Raw genomic sequence first — 22977 nt, forward strand, 5'->3', positions numbered from 1 at the left:
AAAACTCCTCATTCTCCAAAACAGGTAAGGAAAAGAGTAGCTCTTAAAGTCTTAAGCAAAACAAACAAAACCCCCAAAACATCAACCAGCCAACAAAGCACACAAATACCAAAAAGCCCACCCCCACAACAGTGATATATGCTCTTTTGTACAGTTTCCTTTCTTCAGAGGCAGAAAATAAAGCATCCAAATTTATTGTTCAGAATATTGTCAACAGAACTGCTAGAGAATCCTGTATTACCATATTGCACAACATTGCTATGACACTGTGACTATTATCACTTACCCTGATAGCATCTCAAATACAAGAATTCCTAGGGCCCACCAATCCACAGCTCTTCCATGGCCTTTACTTTGTATAACTTCTGGTGCAAGGTACTCAGGGGTCCCACACAGTGTCCATGTCCTGGGGAAAAAAAAAAAAAAAAGAAGAAAAAAATAACTCACAAAACAAACAACAAAACCAGACTGAAGTGAAACTGAAATGCTAGTAACTACAAACAAACCCCAAATCCAAACAACACTCACACACAAACAGGAAACATCCAATGTATACTTACATAGTTATTGTATGTAAGAACAAGAGGAAAAAGACACACTACAAAATCTCCTGTAACAGAGATACAGGGACATTACAGAACTTCTTGGCTGCAGGAAACATCCGTGCACTGAGCTTCCTGACTGCTGCTATGCTACTCCATCCATCAAGGTATATGTTGCTTTGAAATTACTAACTGGTTTTCAGCCCATAAAAACTGCAGACCTTGAAAGCTCATGGACTACTTACAGGACCAGCAAATGGCAGGTTTATTGAACTTTTAGAGCAGAAGGGAAAAAAAAATGGTTCAGAAAAACCAAAAAGGAAAGGGATGTATAAAAAAAAGCAGCAGTTTAAATTAGTAACTAGCTAAAAACACAAGTAAGATTCCTTCTACAATTTCAGTAATGTCTTTCAAACAGTACTGAAATGCAACCTGTCATTAATTCCACAGTATCCATTAAAAAGAAAAAGCATTTCATATTTTTAAATATTGGAAATATTTACAAGGTGTAGTTAAGCAAGTGTGAGATATTAGAACAATTTTTAATATACTTATATGGAATTTTTAGTCATAGCTTTTCTTCATGGATAGAGTGATTGGCATTGGAATGGGCTGCCCAGGGAGGTGGTGGAGTCACTGTCCCTGGAGGTGTTGAAGCAAAGCCTGGATGAGGCACTTAGTGCCATGGTTTAGTTGACTGGCCAGGGCTGGGTGTTAGGTTGGACTGGATGATCTTGGAGGTCTCTTCCAACCTGGTTGATTCTATGATTCAAAAGGTTGTATTGCCACCTAAACAGAAATGTATACGTCGACTTCTATAAATTCATTAAAGAAACTGAAGCTAATCAGTGAGTAAACAAAGATTAAATCATAATTTGAAACAAAGAATACTTTGAAACCATTTCATTCAGAAATATTAACTCTTCTTTGTGCTATTACCCATGTAGATTATGCCTTATTTCCCTACAGGCTAAAGAACAGAGTGCTGTCTGAATATGAATTAAAAAGCCATTAAACCAAAAATTACAATTCTGTGATAGCAAGGCAGATGAAAAAGTGCTAACCAATCCGAGAGACAATGAAATAACAGGATAGAATATGAAAAAAGAAATAAAAAGTATGTTGCATTTTAAGAGAAGTCCCAGTAAGAGATGACAAAAGTATATAGGTGCAAAATTAATGACCACTGCACATGATTTCTAATTTGCAGCAAAAGAAACTCTAATTGTTTTTTCTTTGTGTGTGTGTGCAGGAAGAATTTTTTCCAAACTGCTAACATAGTCATGAAGATGAACAGCAATCACCTTCAGAAGTAACACCTAACTCAGTGCATGTCCTAGTTTTTCCCTGCCACTGCTCTTCTAAATCTAAACCTTCTTTTTCCTAACTGTAAATGGATATTCAAGATGCACATCACAGAATCTCAAACTGTTAAAACAAAACCAAAAGAAACAGAACAAAATATTCTTCCAAGTTGGCAGATTTTTTTTTTAAAACAGAGTGTGATGGTTTGGGTGTTCCCTGACCCCTCCATTTTAGAAATCACCCAGACTAGACTCAGCCAACTCTGGAAATATGAATGCAGCTTATATTTACAGCTAGCACAATACACAAGCAGATATTTACAGCAGATACAGTGCTAGACAGAAATATACAAGGTAAAAGGTAATACAGAAACACAACAGCCCTCCCAGAGACCTGACTCCCCAGGAGGGGCTCTCGACCATCCCTTCACCTTCCCCCCACCCCTCTCAACCTTACCCCAGTCCCAAGGAAGAATGGAGGTTCAGCCAGGGGCTTAGGAAGCAAAGTGGATTAGTCCCAAAATGGGGAGTGAGGTTAGAGAGATGCAAGATGCAGCTCAGCCAGCAGCCCCAGCGAGAGTGGTGCCGAGTGTGTTATATATGTTCTGACTTATATTTTTATGCATCTCAGCAAGCCTATGAGGGAAGCAGACATCACCCTTGTTTTCCTCTTACAGCCTGTAATGTAGTTCTTCTCACCAAAACATTCTAGCCTGCTTCAAACTAGCACACAAGAGTTTTAGAGCCTTGTTCTGCTGTGCATTTGCTTTGGTTTTGTTTGCTTTGTTGATTTTTGTTTTGGCTTTTCTCTCTGTTTTTGTAAGCCTTAGATTCATATAAATACTTAAGACCAAGGAAGAAGAGCTGTACAATTAGTCAAGACTTCAAATGAAGATTTATGATGCACAAAGTTTAATTTCTTTAAGGTTGATTTTAATATGGCAAAAACTACTTTATTCCAGCTAAACTGTTGAAACCCATGTGTCTACATTACACACTCATATGCTCCATGGGTTTTGAAACTATTTTAATTAAAGAACACATATTTAGTCTTCATCATGAAAGGGTAGCATATTTTTTATTGCCAGAAAATAATCATCTCTTTCTTTTTTCCAAATCACACTGCAAAAAAAAATACTTCTCTGCAGCACTGCTTGATGCGCTGCTGCCATCTAGCAGTTACCTAGATCATAACGAGATAAATGAAACAGCAAAATTGTGTCTTTTAAAATAAAATTGTCCTAAATTGTTCTACAATCGATTGTGTGATTGTTTTTTCTTTTTAAATACTGGTTTAGCCAGATCTGCCAACGAAGGAATTGCCAGTTTTACTGTATTTGGAAAGAAGGGCTTTACAAGCAAAGCACACATGGCAGGCACATGCTATTTCAGCAGTTTGCAGGACAATGCCTCACAGCATTTGCTTTCCTCCACCAAAATTGCTAATGCTATCAATGCAGGAATTCAGCAAAGATGCAGTCTTTGGTGGCTTTCATCCCTTACCAAGGTAATTTACATACAAATGAGTCTAACAGTGGACTAAGACATCGAGGATCCCCATAATTTGCTGTTGAGAATGTAACTGAAATGACCCTCAATTACCATACAGGTTAATCATAGAATCACCCAGGTTGGAAGAGACCTCCAAGATCATCCAGCCAAACCTAGCACCCAGCCCTAGCCAGTCAACTAGTCCATGGCACTAAGTGCCTCAGCCAGGCTTTGCTTCAACACCTCCAGGGACGGTGACTCCACCACCTCCCTGGGCAGCCCATTCCAATGCCAATCACTCTCTCTGGGAATAATTTCCTCCTAACATCCAGCCTAGACTTCCCCTGGCACAACTTGAGACTGTGTCCCCTTGTTCTGTTGCTGGTTGTCTGGCAGAAGAGACCAACCCCCACCTGGCTACACCCTCCCTTCAGGTAGTTGTAGACAGTAATGATGTTCCCCCTGGGTTTCCTCTTCTCTAGGCTAAACAACCCCAGCTCCCTCTGTAACTGCAAATGGATGTAGAGAACACTTCACCATTTTACAAATGGGAATAGGAAGAAAGGAAAATAATGTACAAAAAACCCTCAACTAAACAGCTACAGAACCATTCACAGAAAGTATTCTTTATCAAGAAAAGGAAATTGTATTTAAGGTCTTCGGCAGACCATTTTGCACATCGTGTCTTCTCCACATTTATTGCTCCTAGCCATCAGGCTTCCTCACAGCTGCTTAGATGACAAAGTACCTGTGGTTTTCATTTTTGTAATTCATATACACTGTATGTACTTATATATATATGTATATATATAAACTGGCGTGCACACACAGAATGATCACATATGGATGTTTGCCATGTACAAAGATGACAAAACATCTATACTTTTGACCAAATAATCTGTGAAACAAAATAAGCAACTGGAGTGCACTACTGGATAAATTACTGACAATTGGGTATTTACACACTGACAAAAAAAGTGTTATGGAAATGACTGCAGCCAGTGAGGAGAATAATATGTGTTTAAAAACCACACGATCAAAACAGACTTGCATAAGTACTTGTGTTCCACCTGCTAAACTCCTTGAGTCTTCAAACTTTTATGTTCTGCGTTTGTTACCTGTTGTATATTTGTAGGTAAACAAAAAATAGAAATATAAAACTACTATAGTGTCCTGTGATCCAATCCATTGCAAATGGGTGAGCTCCACTTCTCCAAAATACAGGGAGCAAAAAAAAAACTAAAAAGCAGTAGTGCTAACTTATCTTGACATCCTTAAAACATACTGGAACAAATTTACTCTTACAGGTTTATCTCTGATACTGAAAAATGTACTCTTGATTTGAACTATCACCTCAGTTAAAGAGGTTATTTCAGTTGTGCATTCAACCAACAGAAACTCAAATTAAGAATAACCACTAAGTGGCAGTATCTACATGTAAAAATGAAGCCATAAGAGCTTGTATCAAAGTGTCCTATAAAGATATCTTCCTAGTTTCTTACATAGAAGTAGCCTTTGCTCTTGCAAACATTTGTAGACCTATCTGCTTGTCCAGTGGAAACTGAATTCAACCAAATTTTTTGCTGTTAAAACACCAGGGTTTTAAATCAGTTATAGATCTTAAGGAGAAATAGAATCAGTGTATTTATTAGCTGTCAATCATTATTCTGTGCTGTGGTAATTCATTACTGTGAGCTTGCAACTAATAGGAAAGCATCCTTTATGACCTCCATAACACACAGAATTGTCTCTTGACTTTTACTTCATAAAAGAATCCATTAAACATAGCTCCTTCAGAGCCACCTTAATTTTAAATCAAATCTGTAGAATTTGTCATGCACACTGAACTGATGTAAAAGCTGCCTCTAACAGGTAAACAGATGAGTGCAGAGGATGAGCACCTATGTAACACTTAGTATGCACTAATCACGTATGGGCTCCTCAAGAGGTAGCCCAAGAGCGTAATACCAACCCTTGTCACACTGCTTTCAGACATGAAAGGCTAGTTTTTTCCTCTCTGTTTTTGAATCTAAATGACAGTCCTTGTTTCCTTTTAAGAACATGTATTGTGCTCTTGGACCTAAGGCTGGCAGTATTGTAGAAGTTACAGTTGAATAAATCACTTCTGCTGAATCTGGCCTTACTGTTTCTGTCTAGGTTCTGCAATTTTGTTTTAGCAACAAGCTAGTGAAAACAGAAGGCAGTTTTAAAACGTTATAACCCTATTTCAAAAATCTCCTACAAGCAGAAGGAAACATGATTTACAAAATACTTAGCAATTCAACGTGTATAAGCAATTAGTGTGCCATTTAACATACTGATATACAAAAATCACAGTTGTTTGGTTATATTACTTCACTGAACTCTGTCTTTACAAAAGGAATGCTGAAAACTCAAATATACAAAACTAATCACAGAAAAACATTTTCCTACAGTAGCTTATATGTAATATTGCTCCTAGTTATACCCACAGAGTAATACTGGTTTCTATACAGCCATTTAAAAATCCTTCTTTCCTTCACATTAAAGGATTTGTCATATGTAGAACACATGGAGTGTTAGAAGCAGTGCTGAGCTCAGCAACAAAACCTTTTCCTTCCAATTGTTTAACATGAACAAAGCAAAAAAGATACTTACCTATCCACCAGTTTTTTGGCAAATCCAAAATCAGTAAGCTTGATATGTCCTTCTTTGTCTAGTAATATATTTTCAGGTTTTAAGTCTCTGTAAACTATTTCTTTGGAGTGCAGGTATTCTATTGCACAAACAATCTCTGCAGAGTAGAACAGTCCTGTGCTGTTGTTGAAACGCCCCATATTGCGCAGGTAACTAAAAAGTTCTCCTCCTGGCACATATTCCATTAACATATATAGAAAACGCTCATCATGGTTGGTCCAAAACCTGTAATAAAATATTTTATTGAATAAACACATTATCTCTGATTTACTGTAGAAGTAAATATATATTTTACATATATTTGTCGCCCCAACTATGTACATAATTAAATTTATGGTTCTTCTTCCACAAATATTAAAACCCCAAGAATCTAGCAGGATTATGTAACAGTTACTCAAGTAGCTCACTTCAGAAGAAAAGTAAATCAGATAGTTCAAGATGTGCACAGCACAGGCCAACAAAGCACATCTGACTGACTCCATTGCACTGTACAAAACAGGTCTCTGCTAAGCGCTTAACAACTGACTTAGTATACTGCCAGTTTACTAAGACTACATCATTCTTACACACCTTAATCAAATACTGCCAGAGGGATGGGAGCTGAGCAGGATCTGCTTTTGTAAAGATATTTATGAAAGTATGGTCAAAACCAGCAAACCAGAGATTTCAGCTTCTCTCTCTCCCTTCCTCCCCACAAATACATGACCAAATTATCACATCACAATTCTTGCTCTTTGACAAAAGCAGTAGAAAAGCAGAAATGACTGCAAAAAAAGATCCAGTTCTGTACCTCACAATTAACCTAGTAAGTACCTTCCATTCCTCAGACTCTTGCCTTTAAGAGTCTGATACAATCACGAGTGCAGTAAAGAGCAGCTAGGCAAGAAAGAAAAATCATTCAGTATGGCTTTCAGATGCTTCATTACAGAATACCAGAGTGTCCTTTCCCACATTTCCCAAAACTAAGCTGCTTTTTTTGTCCCACTATTTCTTTTCCACACACACACTTTTTTTTTCTTTTAACCACATTAGACAACTCAAATACCACATATCCAAATGTACTCAACAGTTAAGAATAAAAGTATTTGGTACTGTCTCGAAGAAAATTCTACCATTTAAAAACAGCCAGCTATCTCTACTACTACGATAACAGATAAAGAACATTATATCCCTACCTAACTGATACAAGAATAGAAGTTACTTGAGCTTCTGAATTATCTCAAGAATGGAAAGATCAAATATCTTCCTTTTTTTCTTCATTAACTGGTTCCTAATCAAAGAATATAATCTTAAGAAAGATAAGCAGAGCAAACCGAGCTCCTACACCCATAAATTACTTTTACTTAATAAGATTTTTTTCTTGATACCAGCACTGAGGCAACCAAGAAAATGAAACAAGCTACCCAACACCAGCAACAGATCCTCCATTCTTTCAAAGTTATGAAGAAAGCAGAGGCCAGACTGCCTTCTACTCTTGTGGCACTATCTCTTTATGAAAACCATAAATACCATTAAGTGGCTATTAAGTATGTCTGCACTATCTTTATTGACTAGTGATGTATTTTAAGTTCTCAAAGTTGAACCTACAATAAACAAAGAGGCAGAGGAATGGTCAAAACAAATCAAACCAAACCATGTATTTAAAAATATAGGAAGGACAAAATCAGACAAATGCAGAGAGAAAAAAATGGAAGACCTAGACTATTAAAATAAAGATTTCTTTTCCCAGAATTAATTTCTTCAAGAAGTGAATCTTAAAAGGTTTGTCTGCACACAGGAAAATGTAAAGAAACATTTGGCACATGTGAAAAACAGCAAGAACTTCAACATTTGCAAGAGAGATTGCTTTGAATGATATTTTAGCACAACAGGGAAAATATCACAGAAGCTGTGACTAGAATAATATAATGTATGACACATCAAACATGTCAGTAAAGATTCTCTAGAAGCCTCCAGTGACCAACTGTTCAAAATGCAACAACTTACAATCTGATCAAAAAGGGGTGGTTGACTTCTTTCAAGACTGACTTTTCATTGTGCACATGCTGTTCTTGCTTGAGTCGAATGACATCAGGGATGCTCATTACTTTCAGTGCAAAGTAACGTTTGGCCATTTTTTCCTTCACCAGATGAACACGGCCAAATGTACCTGTGCCTGAAAAGTTGAAGAAGAAATGTCAACTTATAGTGAAAAAAGGCAAAGATAACTTGCTAAATCAAACCCCAGAGAAACTCACTTCCTAGTTTGTCTGTTTTTAACTCATCATGATATAGTACATGTTTTGACCTGGTTTCATGCACTGTTTTCTTTCCTCGAGATTTCTAAATGTCTAGAGATAATGATGCAATAAAAATAATAGTATTGTGGTACTGCTACTCTTTGGATAGATACCTGAAGCATTTATTGCAAGTAAGTGCTCCTTTATTTATTAAAAAAACCCAAATCAACTCAAACTAAATTAAAAAAGTATGTTATATGTAAGATCCACATGTAATCAATACAAATGAAACAAGCAAACCTGCTATCCAGTGAAGAAGAAAGGCCAGGAAATACTCTTATATTTCAGAGAATTTTTATTTAGGTGAGTGGAAAGGTGCAGAATAAATTCAAAAGCACCATTCAGCTTCTGATATCCAGTGTATGGCACAAAAGAACACACACACACAAAATAAGAGCAAGAAAGTAATGTCCAATTGTAATGGATCTAATTCCCCAACAAAAGGACTGCTTTTTAACTTTCCATGTGCTTATAATTGAAACAGAATAGTAAAACCCAAAACCAAATCAAAACCAAAACCAAACCAAAACCAACAAACCACTCATGGTTTAAAATGCAAGAACTCCTGAGTGTACAGAACATATAAAAATGACACCACCAAAAAAAAAAATGCATCCATCTACCGAGGTTCAATGAACAGTTGTCTGGAAGTATTCAGGTGAGATTATTCCCTTAAATGTGCAGAGGGAAAGTGATCCAGTAGGCATAGGAGTAAAAAAATACTTGGAAGTTGCTGACCCTTCTGAAAACAGCAAACAAATCTTAGAGTGCTGCATCACCTAGTAACTGCAGACCTGAGGCACTGCTTCTTTTTTAGTTAATGCATTCCTTTTTCAATTCAATTTTTGTTCTTAACAGAAAACAAAAATACCATCTTTCAAATAATGCATTATGCATTTCTCTGTTCAATATAGCAATCATTAAAGATCCTTTTAAGTGTGTTGCCCTCAAGACAATTATACATAATTGAACTGAGTATTTTTTATTTTGAAACAGAAATTAAAACTAGTACATTTAGCCACACTTTAGCTACTTACATTGCAGTAAAGTGTTATACATTTGAAGATGAATACACATTTCTGATCAATGGGTGGTTGCTTTTTGTTTTTTTCCCTCATTATACCACACCGTGTAGGTTGCATTAAAACAATACAGATGATATTTTTAATCCTATTGTCTGACAGAAATATGTGACTCTAGAAAATATGCTTGGCATTCAAACCAATTGACTCACTTGTAAAAGGTGACACTCCTGCTGAGGAATGTCTTCCAAAAAAGTCTAAATCTTATACTTAGGCTCACAACTGCACATACATTGGCAAGGCAGACTGTAGACCTGTTTCAGTGTTAACTGGTGTATCAATTTATTTCAGATTGAGTGCACTTTGATGAAAAGGAATGGATTTTGGGGATGTGAGGGGGAGAGATCAAAAAATGAGCTTCCAAATCTGCATTACTTGGGGAAAGGAAAAGAAATTTGAGATAAAAAAGTGTTAAATATATGTATATTTCAAATAAGAATCTCATGCAGAAAACAGTTATTCTTTTCAGGCACTTCTAGTATTTAAGAGCAAGGTCTCTATCAAATATCCAAACTAAAATACTCTCATTATAAACTACTAAGCAATGGCTTCAGCAATCCAATTTTATGGAACTTGTAGCTTCATTACAAATGTGCCTTTCAAAACAAAATTCCTCACTACACAAACCCACACCAAGGACTACTTGTCCAAGAACAAAAGAGTCTGTATCAAAGTAGTTTTACATTCCCACCTGTCCTGAGTTACACTTCTTTAACAATGAAACTATAAAGAGGTCTCAGATAAAGCTTACTATTACAGTGAAGAAAGCCATCAGATAATCTTGGAAAAAAAATATCATGAAACAAGTTCCTTTAACAATGTAAGTTTCATTACAGGACCATACCTGTAAACAACATTATTTGCATGATGATGGACTTCAGCAGTAAAAAAAATTGAAACCAACAAACACATAAGAAAAAACAAACAAAACCACACAAAAAAACCCAAAACAATAATAAAACCCCCACAACCCAAAAGCTTCCAAGCACAGTTATCTCTTCAAGTCACTTTAATATATAGATGTAAAGAAATAGGATTTGAATGCACAGACAAAAGTTATTTCAGAATTATGAGCTGAGATCTAAGTTAAGCAAAAGCAGTCAATAATAACTATAGTTGTAGCAGATACCAAAACTGAAAATAATTTTTAAGACTTCCAAATGTGAAGTCAAGGAAATTAACAGCATGAACCCTGTAAGTAAATCCTGGGTTTATATGCATTCCGATACTCGTATGAACAAAGAGCCTCCATAGACGTCTTCAACAGGAAAGTCAGGAACAATCAGGTAGGTGTTCACTTCTAAGTCTCTAATGATCTCATGTTTCATGACTTGTTCTACTTGTTCTAGAAGTTTTAGACAACTTTTGTAAAGTTGTATCAACACAATAAGGAAAAATCTAATGGTGCTGCTCAGAAATAATAGTTACAGCAACAATCAGAAGTTCCACTCATTTTCAAAGGAGGATCTGTCAGGGACTTATTTAGCACTAGTTCTGACACTGGAAATGTAATCTCTTTTAAAACACCTCTGCCAGGACCAGCAAAGTCTGGCAGGCTATTCCAGAACACTGGCAAGCACCTAAGCTAGGGAGCATCCAGGAAAATGAGAAGACCATACAAGACAGGCTAGAACATACAACCTCCCCAACCAGTTTTATTGTTCAACTTATTTCAAACATGTTTTTGATTTTTTTCCCCTCAAACATCTTTAGCCCAGCTTCAAGCAATTATGGAAACCAAGAAGTCATCTAACATTGGGTTTCAGACTTCTCAGGCCATGAATTTTTCTCCCTTTCAAGTCTACTCAGAAAATCCCTAAGGTCTACATCAGTTGGCAGTAACAGCACCTAGACACACAACCATCACTCTTCAGCGTTTTTGACAAAAGCCCTAAAGAAAACTAATTGTTGTGTTCTGGAACTTGCTTAGACCACTCTTAAGCTGTTCAGTTGAACTCCTCTCACTGCAAAGGAAAGCAAAAAGCAAACAAGGCAAATACTACCTATTTTTTTTCAAGTAATCATGTGAGGCCATTAACAAGGGGAAATAGGAGAGCTTGTTGAAAACTAAGAATGCTTGTATAAAGCATGCAAATGGGTTTAATGCCATTGCACAGCCTCATACATGATTAATTGTTGAGGTTTTGGGCAGTTTTTCATGCTTAGCCAGTCTTGGATAAACTTCACACAGAAAGAAGACTACGATTCACATATCACTTCAAACTTTTGGTCTCAATCTCCTGCTCATACTTGCAGTAATTTTGGAAAAGATTTGAAAAATCCATCTGTGCAAACTGTGGGGAGAAGGCGATGGAACACGGTGGTTGAAAGGTGGCAGGCTGCAACAAGGCGCTGTCACAGTTGTTTCACACAGTCATGAAAATCTAGCTGTTCTACAAAAAATGCTCTTATTGTGTGCCTAGTTGGAAATCCAGCCCCTCCCAGCCATTGAAAGAAAAAAAACAAAGAAAAATACAAAAAGCAAAATAGCAGTATGCAAGATGGAGGCCAAACACACACAAATTTGAGGGAAGGGCTTTGGAAGCAGAAATAGCAGATTTACAAGTAGCCTCCCATCAAAGCACCACTGCATTCTGCCCTTCAGGAAGGAGACACTAAGCTCACAGAACAGTTTATTCTAGTCCTTGAGAAAGAGTTGTTCAGTTTTATGCCCTAATCATCTCAGAGCTCAGCTGTATGAAGCAGCTAAATTTGACCTTCTCTGACAGATAGGTAAATATTTCTTAACATTACATTAAAATATGTGAGAAATAGATTTTGGATCCGATTGATTCGTGGCAAGAGGCCACAGATAAGGAATCATAGAATCAAGCAGGTTGGAAGAGACCTCCAAGCTCAGCCAGTCCAACCTAGCACCCAGCCCTATCCAGTCGACTAGACCATGGCACTAAGTGCCTCATGCAGTCTTCTCGGAGGGGAATTTTGAATGGAGCTGCATTCCCCCTTGCACCACTACAAAAGTATGTGCTTAGCTTGGGATACCACATGAGGAGCAGAGCAATAAATAATTACAGACCAGAAATGCTGATGGGGGAGAAAAAAAACAGGTGAAGACAGCCTGTGCCCATGAGCAAAACGGAAAAGTCATGCAAAGGACACTGCTGGCTTCAAGTTCGTGAAAAGGTCACTTGAGGAAGACCTCTTACTTCATCACTGAAGACCACCAGTGGGACCACTGGATAAAACAGGACATGTGCAGAAAAAACACCTCCAATTCCTGGAACTGGTAAGAAAAATCCATCCTTTTCTTAGAATTAGTAATGAATAGTAATGAAAAGCCTGGATGAGGCACTTAGTGCCATGGTCTATTTGACTGGCTAGGGCTGGGTGCTAGGTTGGACTGGGTGATCTTGGAGGTCTCTTCCAACCTGGTTGATTCTATGCTTCTACGCTTCTATGTATTAGAACAGGATATATAAAGAGGAGGTTAAAAACAAACTGTGTGCGTTAGGGTGGAGACTCCCCATGCCCCCAGGCCTGTACATGGCTTGATTTCTGTAACTCTAGTGAAAGCCTTAGTTTGCATGAATGTAGGTTTATGCCCTTTATTTATGACAACTATAGATAATTTCTATTTGCCCACTTTGCAAATAATAATGAAATGAAAGTGCTCAGTGATTTGCAGAACTACTGACAGAGAGTATTTACTTCAAGAGAACGGCAGGGACTGTGTATCACTCTGGATGAGTCTTGGGGTATACTGCTGAAGGAAGAGAAAAAAACAAATCTATACATGCACATCCCAACCTTTTTCTATTCTAGCATGTAATGCCAGAGTTTTAGAGCAAAACCATGCTTAGATCAGAAAACAACTCATGGAAACAGTTATTTGAATTGAAGGAGGATTTGCAATTTATCTGCACAGTCCCCTTCCCCCTGCTAAGGCAGATAGCAAATGGAAGCTTCTGTCTGACAGCAGTGACAGCAAGAGTGCCTTCACTATTTGCAACTTGCAATATGATGAAGATTTTCCAAGCTAAATGGGCAAACATGTGAAATGCTAACCACTAAGCCAGTATAATCTGTTTACAACAGAAGCAATACAATTTTTGGATCCCCCCACCAAATTTCATGTGGTTGCAGAATCTGGAGGAATGCCAGCAATTGTCTCATTTTGGCAACCTCCTCATGTTAAACACATGCAAAAGGAGGAGGTCAAAAACTGCTGAGGACCAGTCTGACCTATGCCTCAAATGCAAAGAGGACATTCTCATTTTACAAAACAAGCTGGATTCTCTAACACTGTGCCAAAATACCATAACCAGTTTCCAGGATTTGACTTTCTTTGAAGCTTGGTAGAAAAGAATAAAGAATGTGGGAACATTTCTGATGCAATTTTAGATACTTTTGATGCTAGGAAAACAAATTCTGAAACTTTTGATCAGTTAAAACAATTGAGTGAGCAGTCATGAAGTGACTATTTTGCCATTGATGTAGGTGACTAATTTAATGCTTGGTTTGCTTCTTCATTTGCTCCCATTAATTAGGCCCAGCTGCTCCATCATCCCATCTTTTTAATCCCCAGCTCACTCTTAAAACCAAGTTTGCCTTGCTCAGATATATGCCATCTGTTTTAATGAAGAATAAACTAGGTCAAGTGAGATCCACAACCCTGAGAGCTGCTTTCTGAGTCCCAAAGGGTTGGTTCTGACTTCCACAGATGCCTATAAAAGCAGTAGATGCATTTGCTTTTATTTACAGTTACAAGAAACGTATCCCAATGTGACACATACTAATCTTAATTGGTTCTCACAAGCATGACAGACTTAATTCTTTTGAATATCAGAGAGATAACTAAGAGAATTGTATCAGACTACAGACTCGTTACTGAATGTCAGATTTGTCTGCCATTGAATCTCCATCTTATTCTGGGGACTTGGTGAGCCTAACAACATGTCTTAAAAAAGAGAGCAGGAGTTTGTCAATAATCCTCCACAAACAAGGGGAAGAAGTGGGACAGCAACAGAAACCAGCCTGCCCTAATGACTGGTAATCAGACTATCAACTGAGAGAAAGATATGGCGAAATTACATAATGCAAGCAACTGTGGGGTTCTACAACAAAAGATGCCTCACGTAAACAGAGCAACATGGAATGAGGAAGATGATTCTGGACACTACAGAGCTCTAAAGGGTTCAAAAGCTGAAAAATGCACAAGAAAAATAAAGAACTTTAGAGAAGTTTTTCAATACTGCCTATTGTTCTGTCTAGAGCTATGTATCTCATCCTACCAAATTTAAGTAAACAACAAAAAGTACTTTTTGCAGAGCTTTTGTGTATTATTGAATGGTTGTATATCCAAGGAGACAGCCTGGTGAAGTGTATAAAGTACAGAAAGTAGAGATGCTTTGTGTAGTATTCATTATATACAGCTCCACCAGAGCAGCATGCTTCCATAACTTTGTTCACTCATCCAGTGTGCTCTGTTTCACTTCACACCAAGATTTTTTTGGACAGAGAAAGACACTACACAGGAAGAAATGTACCAGCTACATTCCAGCCACAATTGTCACATTTCAGGTTATCTAATCCAGATATCTTATTGCCAGTGGCATACCAATGGTTCTCTCATATTTCAGTTTTGGATTCTGGACTCATCCCTTGTCAACTCATTCTTAATTGAAAGCCCAGTATCATTAATTCTTTATCCCAGCTAAAATGAAGTAAAAAAGGAAATAGGAATGCATGGTAGAAGTACATCTTAGCTTTTGTCTCAACAATCCTGGTGTAAACAATTTCTAAAGGTCTGACATTTTCAGGTTCTTTCTTACGTGGTAGGAAGGGAGAGCATAACAAAAGACCATTAAAACTGATTGGGAGTTTGGTACAGTCTCTTTGACTTTCCACAAGATTTGATAAACCAGTGAATGCCAAGCAATTGCATCAACAATTTTCACTGCGGACCAACCCACTTAAATCTTTCTGAATTACAATCCTGAAGAATTAAGAACACAGGAATCACCAAGCTAATTAACACCCATCATAGAATCAACCAGGTTGGAAGAGACCTCCAAGATCATTCAGTCCAACCTAGCACCCAGCCCTATCCAGTCAAGTAGACCATGGCACTAAGTGCATCAGGTCAGCTTCCTGATTTTCACACAGTTCAAAGACAGGTTCCAAACTTCTAAGAAGTGCCATTCAACAGAAGAGGCGTGATGGGAGTTCCCTTCTGATTTCAGAGTAATTTTTCTTTCTGTCTCACAAATTAAGTCTCTATAAAAATACTGTGAACCTCAGAGCGTCTGGCAAAATAACCAGACTCCTTTAAAGGTTAACCTCTCTTTGTTCCTTATTTTCATAGAATCATATAGAATCATGGAATCAACCAGGTTGGAAGAGAACACCAAGATCAGCCAGTCCAACCTAGCACCCAGCCCTAGCCAGTCAACTAGGCCATGGCACTAAGCGCCTCATCCAGTCTTTTCTTGAAGTGGAATTAGAAAGTCACCAATCTGCAGGTGATGAGATAACCTTCAATCCTTTCCATCTCTAACCAGCTCTTACAACACTTAATCACATGCCCATGTCCCTTCCCAAAACTTTAATATCCAACATCTTCAACAACTCTGATAAAATTGGTGTTTTCCCACTTGATTCTTCAATGGAATTGCTATAACTCTTCCCGTGCTTTGCACTACCTGTGATTTCTGTGCTGATTAAAAGGAATATGAACAGGTGACTGAATACAGCTTTTCCTCTGTCTTTATAATATGACAGCACAAAGTCATTATGACTCCTACTTTTACCTATTTAAGTATTGCATATGAAATGTTAATATACCTCAACTGCAAAACTGGGTGGTTGGTTTTCTTTAGAAAACAGCTCAGATAGAAACCTTTAAAGATATACTTTTTTTTTTCCCACCTAGAAACTGTGTTGTACTACTTTTGCTAAATTAAGGCCTTCTGAAGTAGCATACTGTGAATGACACCAAACCCTTGCTACAAGTAAAGCATATCAGTTTGTACTGATGCGATTAAAAACAAACCAAACAACCCAAAACAAAACCAACCCCGCATGATAAAACTAACATTTGGTCTGCTATGTTTTAAAGACAAGCACAATTAAGTTAAGAATTAGATACCTGTCTAGCTAGCAGCACATGACAAGATAAAACACTAAAAAGTATTCAATTAATTTATCTGATAAGAATCAGGTAATTAAAACATTACCAAAACTTTTTAATAGTAGGAAGGGAATTGGTTAGTGCACCTTTGGACATTTTAAGGTTGTAAGAGCTGTTCACATAATTTCTTCTGGCAAGTAGGGAGAGATTAGAAGAAGCATGTTAACTAAGAAATTCTTGGGACATAAATATTAAAGAGAAGGATGTTTTTGTATTTGGTTTTTTTCCTCTCCAAAAAACCCTCTCAAACCACAGAAGCCAGAAACTCAGAATCTACTTGCCTTCTGTCCGCTAACCAGTGCTCCAAATTCCTGTCAAGTTTAACATAACTCAGGATTCAAATTAATTTGTGGTCAAAGTTAATCTTTCAAAGATAAAAAAATATATAGCAGTTGTTAAGTGTTTAAAAAACACTATGACCCATCTTCCTTAAATGAAACCTGAAACAAACATTTAGGCTAGAAATTTTTAATTAATTTCACCTTCCACAAGTAAAATACATAAATATATTGCATCACATCCAGACTCAGGCAAAGAGAAGAAAAACTAGATGATCAGTCTAATATTATTCAAAACAAAAAAAAAATTAGGCTAAATAAAACAAAAAAATTAGTCTATAATGTTCCTTCTCTTTTTTTAGGGGAAAAAAATGCTAGGAGAGTTTTATAATATAACTCCAAACAATGAATCCTGATCTCTCTTTCAGATGCTCTTTATTTTTGTGTCTGCTGTTATGAATACATGGTTCCAATCTCAAGTTGGGTTAAAAAAAAAATAATAACTGAATGTCCTAGAAGCAGTCTAAGTCAAAATGAATTGACCTCTAATTTTATATGATGACAATTAACTTGCAGTTCATCTCTGGTAGTAGATGGACAATCAATTCTGGAAAATCATTAATAACACATTTTTCACTTTGTTCTGTGCATAACCTTTAATCACAATCCCATAAACTACATATCCCAATCCTATTAGCTATATATCCCAAACCTTTTTTATTCCCTCCCAATGAAGGCTGAAATATGGTCAAACCCATGTAAGGACTTGGAAAGTTTTATTCCCACAATCAAATAGTTACCTAAGATGACAGTAAAGCTTTCTCATCGTTTGTTAGGACTTCTATCTTTGCCTTTAGCATCTCTATTGACAAGAAGTATTTAGACCATTATAGTTACTTTACTCAAATTCAGCATGGAGACACATAGTTTAGTTTTCATACATATCAAAAAGAAAAAACAAAAACCAAACCAAAAACCTCACAACACAATTTTCTGTGTCAAAGAGTCAAGACCAAATTTCAAATCTTTTCAAGTAACTTCCATTAAAGAAAACAATCATTATGGTCTTAAATGTTTATAATGGCATAGTTGTAGATGATACACCACAGTTCAGGTACTTAACAGATTGTTCCAGTAGCTTTTGCTCTGTCAATTGCCACAACTGAGCTTATTAGGTTCTATATGTTGTTGTGAACTACTCTAAGGACAACATTTACGATTGTACCAAAAGAAAAGCTTTAAATACAGTTGATCAGCCAAACAACCGCAGACATGGCTGTGTCCCAAACTCGTGTGTAAATCTAAGGAAAGTAAATACAGATAACATTTTCATGGCTATGAAACAAATGCAATAATCCCTGAAGGATTTCAAGAGTTGGTTTATTCCACAGAAATTAAAGTCACATGGAGTTTGATAAAGATCAAGAGATAGATGCGCAGCAGCATGTATCAAAAGTGTAACAGCAGGTCCCTCTGAACTATGTAACACTTATTAGGGGTACTGAGCAAGTGTCCAACATCTCATTAGCTACTTTCCTTTTCCACTCAGAAACACCTGCCTCTTCACACTTTGAGGATTTTTATACCATCAGCACATTTTTGTTTGTCCTGAAACTCAGCTCTTGGAGGTCTCTTCTTCTGTTTTCTCTGAAAGAATTGCTTTCATGCAGGTCAGTCCCATATTAATACAAAGAAAGTATCAGGCTTATCTTTGATTGTGTACTTTTAAAAAGCAAGGAAAAAAAATCTTGTTGAAGTACAAAGGTTCATTATTGCTGACCAAAGTAATAAAAGCCACATTGTTTGTACTTGACTGATTTCCTTCTTTACCAGTACTGGGGAGAAGCCTTCTAGAGACTAGCAGCTCTTATAATACATTCTCTTTCAATTACACTTCACTTCCTTCAACCAGTGCCAAAAAAGAAAAATTGAGAACATTTCACCCAGTGCACAAAACTTGTATTTTAAACTACTTTGGAATAGATTGTATATTCACTACTTAATACGACATTTCTACGATGCTTTTAAAATACAGTAAGACTGAAGGGCAAATTATGTTAAAGAGTTCCTGGATGATGACAGATTAAGTACTTAGACTCAGCACACTTTATTTTTTTCATGTGTTTCAGGAAAGCACTAATAGCTGTTCAAGATTACCTAATCTCTACAACTTTGCATGTTATCACAGAAATAGGCACAGAAAGCCCCAGTCCAGAAGCACATTTGCATATTTATATGCACATAGCAGCAAAGCTGAGGTTTAGCTAGAAAGGCCAGGCTGAAATCCTTCACATCATACCTTCAAACCTTAAGACTACTATTTTTGACAAATTACAAACTGAAATTCATTCTCCTTTCTAAGACAGAAGAGTACCACAGAGGACTATGTTGTCCCATACCTTCTCTTTATAGTTGGATATTAAAGCATATAATGGATGTATGCCCTTAAAGGAGACAGTTGCTCTTGGGCTGTTGCATTTTATGGTAGGAAGTTCTAAAATGTTTTTTCACAAAAAAACAAAACAAAACAAACAAACAAAAAAAAAGTAGTAAAATTGCAGTGTACAGGCCGTAACTGACCAGATCATTTGTATCCCAAACACAGAGACAGAAATTCTTCATGTTTATGGCAAACAACCAACAACCTCCCCAGACACCTTGTGTTAGAACTTTCTCACTTATTAGAGAGCTTACCTTTGGACCAGCCAGGTGAAACACTTTCCAAGACAACAGAGGGAAGAAAAAGGCACTTCTGTATTCAGCTGAGCAGTATTACACTCCCAATTTATGAACACAGAAGTACCTATTTTCCTCAGCTAATTATAAAGTGATTCTATGCATGCAGGTTTGATAGTCATTTACACTGCACAGGTCCACATCCACACACAGGAAACCAACCCCCAAGTTACATGGTCTAAAAAGGCTCAGTGGGACTTCATGATGTGGAAGTTGACACAGAATATTCTAATTTGCATATATTTGTGATGCTTCAAAACCAATTTGCTAGCATATCACTAAATTCTTCATACATAACACCAAAACTATGCCAAATGATACCTATACACTTTATAATCTCCAGCTCTCTGACTAAAAACCTACTGGCACAATGTTATGAACATACTAAGAAGTCAGCTCATTCATCTAGCAACTTAAAACACCCCAAATGGATACAGGTAATTGACATTAAACACAAGAAGAGATAGTTTTTATAATTACAGCTCAAACATATCCCATTTGCAAGTTTGTATTTACTCATAGAATCTATAATTTAACATATGTTAATCAAATGTATAGAGCATAGGAGCATTTTAGAGGGTATTTAAATGTATTATTATGTTTATCTTATGCTAAAGATGTTATGCAGACATGAAGTAAAATATATTTCTAACACATCTAAAGCCCTTTTAATGGAAATTTCATTTACTTTTTCATTACTTTGACCTTCATTTTGAATGGGTTGTGCTGAGCACTAAATATTTCAATACTGTCTGCATTCAGCCTGTATCTGGGGCTAAACTATAATAATTGCTCTGTTAACTGATGATCCCTCTCCAGCAAAAAACGTTAACCAGGAAAAGAGAGAAAAAACTCACAGGATGAAATAAAAATTGGTTTAATAGTCAAATTCACACCAATGTCAATGCAAGACATGAAGTTATACTCAGCCAATCAATGGTACAGCAGTCACAAGTCACAATACCCAAGAATGAAGGCCTCAAGGGCTGAAAAGGGATGAAGAACCCACAAAGAAAGGCTTTAGGAGGAAGCTCCTCTCTATCCTGCAAAGTTCCTTCTCTATATTGAGTGTGATGCTTATGTTATGGCATACACCTATAGCCAACTCTAGTCAGTGTCCTAGCTGACTCAGAACTGCTAATGGTCTGCAGCCCATGGCTGGCCTCAAATCTTGTCCTAGCAAAATCAGGACAAATATGCACGAGACTGAAGGGTTCTAACTAAAGCAAAATGAGTACCTTCTCAAAAGATTCAAACAATGTCTTTGCATGTATAGGCTATGAATAATGTGCTGGGCCACTGAGATCTTTTATTCTATCCTCCATAAATTAAGTTCTATGAAACAAAATTCAACCAACATGCCAGTAAGAAACTTCTCCTAAGACACCGTTTCAGTCTGAAATAAACACTGTAAGTGAATGTACTATTAGTTAAGGGTTAATACGCTGAGAACTCACGAGTGGAACAAAGTATTCCTCAAAGGGTAGGTTTTGTTTGTATTTGTAAGGCAGTATCCACCGAGATTCCCAAGAGACCAGCAAGGGTGCATTATGAATCTAGAGTTTACATCATGTGCTCATTATCTTTTCAAAGATAGTTTCACATGAGGCCCTCTCACATCCCTGACGAAAGAGGAAATTAAAACTGCACTATCCAAAATATACCTCCTCTGAAGGTACCAGAAGAAAGTTGTGCCCATGACTAACACAAACATCTTACCTCTTGACATAAAATTTAAATGCTACCCTTAATAGGACTTGTTAATACATAAGTACAACCAATGCTTTAAAAGTCCCTCTTTTCATTGAACTGCCCTCTTTCGTCAACTTTACTGAGCTCCTCAGTCTTTAAAATTAGGTCTGTGCACAACATGCAAAACTCCTCAAAGAGATGAGTGTTGGTTACATTACAAAACTAACCACAAAACGAAATCAACTCTGCTATGGAAGGATCTGCAAAGCAAAGTAATTAAATAGCATGACTTTTCTCCTCTCTGCTCTTCCTCTCCTGCAAGTGTCACGCTGGGTTTTTTCCTATCACTCCTATTGTTGTTGTATTTCAAGAATTCTGTTTTGAAGCACTATGTGAAGACAATCAACAAAGTTCTGTTTCTTCTCAATGCAGATTCTAATACTGTTATCACAAATGAAATCCAATTAGACAAGAAGTAGACACATTGGGAGTATCTGTAGCGTCGTCCATCTCTCCCTAGCAGTCATCCGACTGCCAGCAGAAATTTTCCCTCCAATTTTAAATACCAGAATGACTGAAGATTAGAGAAAGGCTTATCAATGTCTTTTATTACAGTAGAGAAACTGTCAATATTTCATGCAAGACCACCTAAGTTTAGGATATCCGTGAATCCATAAAAGCCCTATTTCCAGATGAAACAGTAACACAAAGTTGCAGACATTGCACACTCAGTATCAACAAGCCACAGCTACAAGTTCAAATACACCTACCAAATGGAGAAATAGTAACATTTGTTTCTCCGCATGAAAGCACTTGGAATACCAACTCCTGCTTCTAGGTGGATTTTCACTCTGTTCTTGGTTTACTCTGAAAATAAACAGTATTGGGGAAATACAAACCTACCTAAACAAAACAGAGTGTCTCAAAACAGCATTAAGTCTCCTCATCCTACTCTCTTTTTCCAATACAATTTTTAAGTGGGAATTCAAGCATTCAGAATCAAAGGTACAGATTCACCAACGCATTCATCTCCATTACTGCCTGACAGCCTTGTCTGACTATTCACCCACTTCATTCACCCTCATGTCACTAAGAACCCTCCATACTAAAATAAAAATAGCAACCATGCAAAAAACCCCCCCAAAATTCAGTAAAATTCCAAAAGAATGTATAAAATTAGCACAGAGGTGTGAACCCTTATCCCCAAATGCATAGTTCCAAAGCATTTCACTTGCATTAAACACTTGAGGTCAAGGTTCAAAGGTAAAATTATTTATACTGTGGGCTTTTATCACCAAAGTACACTCCCAGGAAACTTTTAAATGCAATGCAAAACAGGCATACTCTATATGAAATCAATAATTGCGCAAACAATGCCTGATTTACCTGTAAGCTTCAGCAGTTTACCTGAAGACTTGTCTGGAAAAAATGAAGATTGCTGAGGGACTGGCTAATTAGCCACAAAGCCAGTTGTCTTCTATGTTTACCATTTTACAGTGTTGCTTGTCAATTTACTATTACCATATACTGCAAGCTCTTCTCAATAGGTAAAGAATTCACTGATAAGTAACACCACCTGCAGACTGGTACAATTCATACACGTTTCATGTTAAAAGACAATTAAAAATCCTTGCTAAACAGGATTTTGTTACTCTATTTCTCACTCTGCCTCTAATGTCAGGTTGAATATTTATGGAATTGCAACCTAGCCCCATCTTATGCTTGACTTCTGTTCACAAAGTTAAAA

The 22977-nt window shown here is 37.0% G+C and overlaps 1 protein-coding gene across 1 annotated transcript in view; it reads right to left on the bottom strand.

Annotated features, from left to right (window-relative positions):
- Positions 1–22977, bottom strand: part of PRKX (protein kinase cAMP-dependent X-linked catalytic subunit) — a 48363-nt gene that overhangs the window by 14112 nt on the left and 11274 nt on the right. The window contains exons 2-4 of the mRNA XM_064143022.1: positions 8000–8168; positions 5975–6238; positions 287–406 (exon numbers count right to left, since the gene is read on the bottom strand). Coding sequence (XP_063999092.1) covers positions 287–406; positions 5975–6238; positions 8000–8168 — 553 coding nt within the window. The remainder of the gene's footprint in view (positions 1–286; positions 407–5974; positions 6239–7999; positions 8169–22977) is intronic.

The sequence above is a fragment of the Pogoniulus pusillus genome, chromosome 5 (assembly GCF_015220805.1).
Source record: "Pogoniulus pusillus isolate bPogPus1 chromosome 5, bPogPus1.pri, whole genome shotgun sequence".
Classification (NCBI taxonomy): Eukaryota; Metazoa; Chordata; class Aves; order Piciformes; family Lybiidae; genus Pogoniulus; species Pogoniulus pusillus.